The sequence below is a fragment of the Dendrobates tinctorius genome, unplaced genomic scaffold (genome assembly GCF_039654945.1).
Source record: "Dendrobates tinctorius isolate UK_male_01 unplaced genomic scaffold, ASM3965494v1 ptg000062l, whole genome shotgun sequence".
Lineage (NCBI taxonomy): Eukaryota > Metazoa > Chordata > Amphibia > Anura > Dendrobatidae > Dendrobates > Dendrobates tinctorius.
Window position 1 is genome coordinate 13,563,071 of NW_027361730.1, and position 6,000 is coordinate 13,569,070.

At 40.2% G+C, this 6,000-nt stretch overlaps 1 protein-coding gene across 4 annotated transcripts in view; it reads left to right on the plus strand.

Annotated features, from left to right (window-relative positions):
• LOC141092929 (uncharacterized) overlaps positions 1-5,748 on the plus strand; it is a 128,794-nt gene extending 123,046 nt beyond the window's left edge. For all 4 annotated transcript variants that reach the window (XM_073579291.1, XM_073579292.1, XM_073579289.1 and 1 more), the window contains 2 exons: positions 1,295-1,408; positions 4,016-5,748. In XM_073579291.1, the coding sequence (XP_073435392.1) occupies positions 1,295-1,408; positions 4,016-5,242 (1,341 nt within the window). In that variant the 3' untranslated portion in view covers positions 5,243-5,748. The remainder of the gene's footprint in view (positions 1-1,294; positions 1,409-4,015) is intronic.
• Positions 5,749-6,000: the final 252 nt, after the last annotated feature.

Sequence of the window (6,000 nt, forward strand, 5' to 3'; positions counted from 1 at the left end):
CAGTGTAAAATTTTTGGGCACCCTTTCTTACATTGGGGTTATGTCATGATCCATGCTGGATCAGGACTGATAAAAGCACAGGTAACCTTTTTTTTTTTCCTAAGCTGTGCTTAGGGTTGGTTTTTGCCCCCGGTGGCCATTAGGAGTATTGCACTGTGGTGTCGTTTGTTCTAAGTTTGCCCCCGGTGGTGGTGAGCGTCATTGCACTCTTGTTTCTTTAGTTAAGTGCACATGATTATAATACAGGTGTGATTGCTGGCTCTGCTATAAAAGAGTCACAGGTGTTGCAATCAGTGTTGGTGATAGTGTTCATTTCAGCCATCCTTGGTGGAGGAAGGAGCTGGAGAGCGTTCCTTGCAGCTCTGTCTTAGCCCTGGTGTGGAAGGAATCATAGGGGATTTCCTTGTAGCTCTGACATAGCTTGGTGGCAGCGATTCAGGAGGAGAGCTGCATGCTGGTGGTGGACTCTGTTGCCAGGAGCAAGTGCAACAGAGTAAAGCTAAGTTGTGTTTTCCTGTTTGTGTTTTTTCCTTAGTGTGTATTAGTACAGCGATGGGGCCAGTGCCTGCGCCACCCAGCTCCCTAGCAAGGGATAGGTGTAGGGTGTGCTAGGATTATTAGGTATCCTGATCGGCGCCCGGTGCGGAACCGGCATAGGGAACGTTAGGAGCGTTAGGGACACTGACTCAGGGGAGTGCAAGAGGTCTCCACGTCCCCTGTCCCTATCGCAGGGCCCACCGTTGTAACTGTTTCCCTACCCCTTGTCTTGTTGTTTTAGTTACCGGCCTGGGAGCTGTGTCACACAGGACAGTATCACGTGCCACGTCCTGTTGTTTTAGTTACCGGCCTGCTGGTCGCGTCACACAGGACGGGTCCACGTGACAGGTTACTTGGCATTTTGTGCACATGTGACGTGGATTCAAGGTGCGGTTGCAAAGAAGTCAGAAGTTGCAGCAACTTCTATATAATTTGAAATTAACCTTAAATGGCCTGCTTTCAAATGACTTCATATACTATGTGACCAATGACAATAGGTAAGAAATTGGCAATTTGTTTCTTTTTAGCAACAGCACCTTGAACATGCAGTACGTACATGTCCAAGACTCTGTGGGACTCATCTTTACGCCGGGTTCAGAGAGCATTTTAGTCTGTGTTCTGTCCATGTACACAACAGATAGCACAATATGTATTTTCTCTTGGTTATTTTCTGTCATTGTAGAAATTAACCAGTGCCAGGTCTACATAAAGTTGCCGAAATACATTGATAAATGTGCCCTATTTTTCTCTAATTCAGGTACGCTTTCTCTACTGGAGAGAGTTTGCTGAGAGGTTTCAAAAGGTGTTGCCAAATCCTGTCTCTTCAACTACTCTTCTAACAGCTGTGGAATATCTACATAATATATCTGAGGTATCATTGGACCTGAATATATATTTATTCTACTGTAGTTCAGAATAATGATAAAAATGGAAATAAGTGAAGGCTTTTATAACCCTCCTTAGTATATCTCGACAACATTTAGATAAGCACTGCAAAATATGAATAATTTTAAAAATGGTAGATTTCTCAAGAATATTTAGCATACACATTGATGGCTCATGCAGATGTCTGTGGAACTCTGTCCAAGTACGGGTTGCAGTGCACAGACTCAGGACCGGGGCAAAGTATTTTGGGTCCCTAGGCAGATAAAGTTTGTGGGGCACCCAATAAACCATCAGCCCCCAATATAGAGTATAATGTCCACCACAGCCCCTTATACAGAATAATGTCCCCCACAGCGCCCTATATAGATTGGTGAAAACAACCCCCTATATAGTATGGTCATCACAGCCACAATATTATGAATATTATGTCCCTAAAAACCACCTATACAGTATGATGTCTTCATAGCCAGCTCCTAGTAAAATGTTTCCCATAGAAACCCCCAGTATAATGTCACCCATAGCCGGCCCCCAGAGTGATAGTGACTCCAAAGCCCGCAGCCTGTTGTATAATGTCCCCTACAGCCAGCAGCTCCAATATTTTAGGCTAGTGGCCCCCAATATTACAGTCCCCCAAAGTCAGATGCCCCTAGTATAATGTTCCACACAGCCAGTAGCCCCCATAACTATAGTACCCCCAGTCAGCAGCCCCCAGCATAATTTCCTCCACAGCCTCCAGTATTATGCCCCCCCCACAGTCAGCCCCCAGTATTATAGTGCTAAACGGGCAGCCACATTTTTGATGGCACGCATTCAGTGACCATACCATATAACAAAAATAAAAACGCTTATGCTCCGCTAATCCGGGCTCCCCGTCCAGCTCAGACTCCGTCTCTTCTTCTGTCATGCACTGCATAGGGCGATAGTAATATAATCACTGCATTGCATCATCCAACGTCCCCTGTGTGTGCCGTCCCTAACAGGGCGCAGGTCTCCCTGTGCCTGGCGACGCTCAAAGCAATTGTATTCTCGTCAAACTGACCAAAAGCAATTGAATGCAGGGAAGGTGTGGCGGTTGGTGTGCAGTCAAGCAGAGGGGTAAGCAGTGTCACTGACTTACCTTGTTCCCCTGTATGCCTGCGCACCAGCCTTCATTGTGCTAAATTCTTGAAGCCTGAGGAAGGAGCCGGGTGGCTGCAGACATTCAGATGTGTCAATTTTTTTTTTTTTTTTAAAGTGCGCTCACCCTCAGGTAGGCAGGAGGTACCACGCTAGATGGATGCCTAACCCAGCACTACACCGACCTTCCGTGGATCTCCAAATAAAACTCACCAGCCTCATATATGCCTATGAATCCGTTGCGTTATAGGCCGTCCCTATCTGATTGAGAGACCCGTTCACAGTCCATGCGTTGCTGTCAGCGCTCGTACTGAATTTCACAAACCTCTGCATGATCCCTAAGGCTAAGCTCCCATGATTAGTATTTGTTGTGTTTTTTCTTCTGCTTTTTTTTGTGCACAAAAAACACAGAATATTGAAGATCCAGCAAAGAAATTTAAATATTTTTTTACACTGTGAAATCTCACTTGCAGCGGAAACACAGTAAAAACCCATGTAATCCGCACATGACTTTATTAATAAAGTTTTATTGAAGCTAAGTAACTGGACGTCTCCAAAACAAAGGAGTTTTATTGAAAATGTGCCATATCAAAAATACAAAAACTACATCTGAAAAAAGCAATAAAAATCACAGGTAAACTAATTTACCGTAGTTAAAAGGGTGCAGAAATATAGCAGAAAATCTTCAGCATCAAAAGCTCATCAAATACTAATCATGACAACTCAATTTAGTCTAAAGCATCTTTAAGGCTAAGTTCCCATGATGAGTATACGGCATGTTTTTTCAATTGCATATTTTCAGTGTACAAAAAAACCAAGGTATTACAGTTACAGCAAAGTGACTTACAGAAATCTCATGCCCATCATTTTTTTTTTAACACCGCAATATGTCAATTTCTTTTACGGTAAATGCGTGTTTTATTTGCAGATTTTACCCATTAACTTGAATGAGGTGAGTAAAATCCGAAGATAAAAAATTGCATATGCATTTTTATTGTGATTCTGCAGTTGAAAAGCAATAAAAGCATATGTAAATTGCAGTTTCATTAAAGCTAAGTAATAGAGAGTGTCCAAAAAAACCAGTTTTCTCTAAATCACGACACACCAAAAAGGAGAAAAATAAAACTTAACAGAAAAAGTACGATATAAACGCAAGTCAAAAACTGTGAAAAAGGCAAGTAAGCAAATTTAGCTAATTCACATTAATTAAAAGCATGCAAAATAAAAAAAACACATCAAATACGCATTGTGAGAACTTAGCCTACAGCATTTTAACTTTTCAATTTAATAGTAGTTTTAGTTTTTGGCATTATCTTTGAATAACATACATATCATAGGAATTATTACTATTGTAATACAATCTTGGATTAAGTCTGATCACAAAAGAAAAGCGTGAGGCCTAAACTAATATCCATCTGTATAATTTTGGTTTTAGAATATTAATAAACCTCATTTACTAATGTATATTATTTTTCAGCTATTATACCTGCCTCAGTACATTTTACAAGGAATACAACACTCGGACATGCCAAACTCTACTGAACTACAGATGGAAGTTACTCCATGTCCTAGAAATCTGGCATCTCATCTGATTATCTTAGATTTAAAATGGTTACTACAGGACATTTTTGGTGTATTTGGCAACTATGCACTTAGCCCTGCATCTGGCACGAATAGAGAACAATGGAGTTCAGAAGAAATTATTACTGCCTTGAACTTGACAAATGGTGAATCAGAAGTTATAATTGAATTGCTAGAAGCAACTGAACTTGTTTTTAAAACACAAACTGGTGATTTTGTGGTGCCTGGCTGGCTAAAAAAAGGGGGACCAGAGAGACATTGGGCACTTGAAAATATGCGAGGTGTTGGATATCGCTGGAATAATGGCAGTACTGGACTGTTTACCCATTTTTTAGTGGGTCGACTTCAGATCCAGCTTATGCGTACCTTTACAACCAAATGCCAGTTCTGGAAGCAAGGAGCACTTTTGGGTACAAAGGCTCAGCTGAGGGTCGAAGTTTCAGAAGATAGGAGAAATTTATACATGATTGGAAGCTGGAGCATGAAGGATGAAGAGGGAGATTGTTACCAACTACTGGAAGATGTGGGAAAGGAAGTTGAAATTCTTCTTAGAAATGAGCAAGAGCAGGACTATGTAAAGCTTCACCTTTGTCCTACAGAGCTACACAATTTGACTCTCATTTCTGAAGTATCTACTTCTGCAGGATTTGTCCACCCAACTGGCATAGTTGAGGAACTTAGTGGATTTAGTTTTGTGCAAATCTTGGAAGCCGAAAAAAAGAATGAATCCCTTTGTGATAATTGGGATATACAGCCATGGGAGTTATTGTTCCCGCACCATGACACAAGAATGTTGTCTAGCCTTGGAATGAATTGCAGCACCCGCTGGCTTGAAAGCGCTTCACTCCTAAAGCTTTGTAGTTTACTAGACACCAGTCCCCCAGTACTCAATTGGAAAATACTGGCAGAGTTGCTGGGAAAAGCAACCATTAGTATAGTGATAGAGATTGAGGAAGAGGCAAGAAACAGAGAACTGTCCCCTACCAAACTCACATTAAATAAATATCCTGTTTCACTGAATCGACTACGAGAATGCTTAGAACAAATGGACAGACAAGATTGCATAAGTGTAATAGATAACATGATGCTAAAATTGAAAAATAAGGCTGAAAATCATATGTGACTGTTTCTGAATTTTTCATTTGTTTCATGAATTTTGACTGGAAAAGTATGAAGTTGTGTTGAACCTTGACAATTGAACTTTGACAATGTGTATAGAAATTTGACAATTACAACAGTACACTAGCAGATTTGTAGGTATAAGAAGGTCCACTACTTTAATGGATAGTTCAAACCGGTTAGATTGAATTATACAGTATCTTTAACCCCTTCACCTCGAAGCCTGTTTTCACCTTCCTGACCAGGCCAATTTTTACAATTATGACCACTGTTACTTTATGAGGTCATACCTCTGGAACACTTCAATGGATCCCACTGATTCTGAGAATGTTTTCTCATGACATATTGTACTTTATGACAATGGTATAATTTCTTTGATATGACTTGCGTTTATTTGTGAAAAAAATCAGAAATTTGGTGAAAATTTTGCAATTTTCAAAGTTTTAATTTTTATGCCCTTTAATCAGTCATGTCGCACAAAATAAATAACAAGGGTTAAAAGTTGCAAAATCATTTTATTTAGAGACCACCTCACATTTGAAGTGACTCCGAAAGGTCTATATGACAGAAAATACCCAAAAGTGACACCATTCTAAAAACTGCCCCCCTCAAGGTACTCAAAACCACATTCAAGAAATTTTATCCCTTCAGGTGCTTCACAGGAAATAATGGAATGTGGAAGGAAAAAATAAACATTTACTTTTCTTTCACAAAAATTTTCCTTTAGACTTAAATTTTTTTTTACTTTTGTAAGGGTAACAG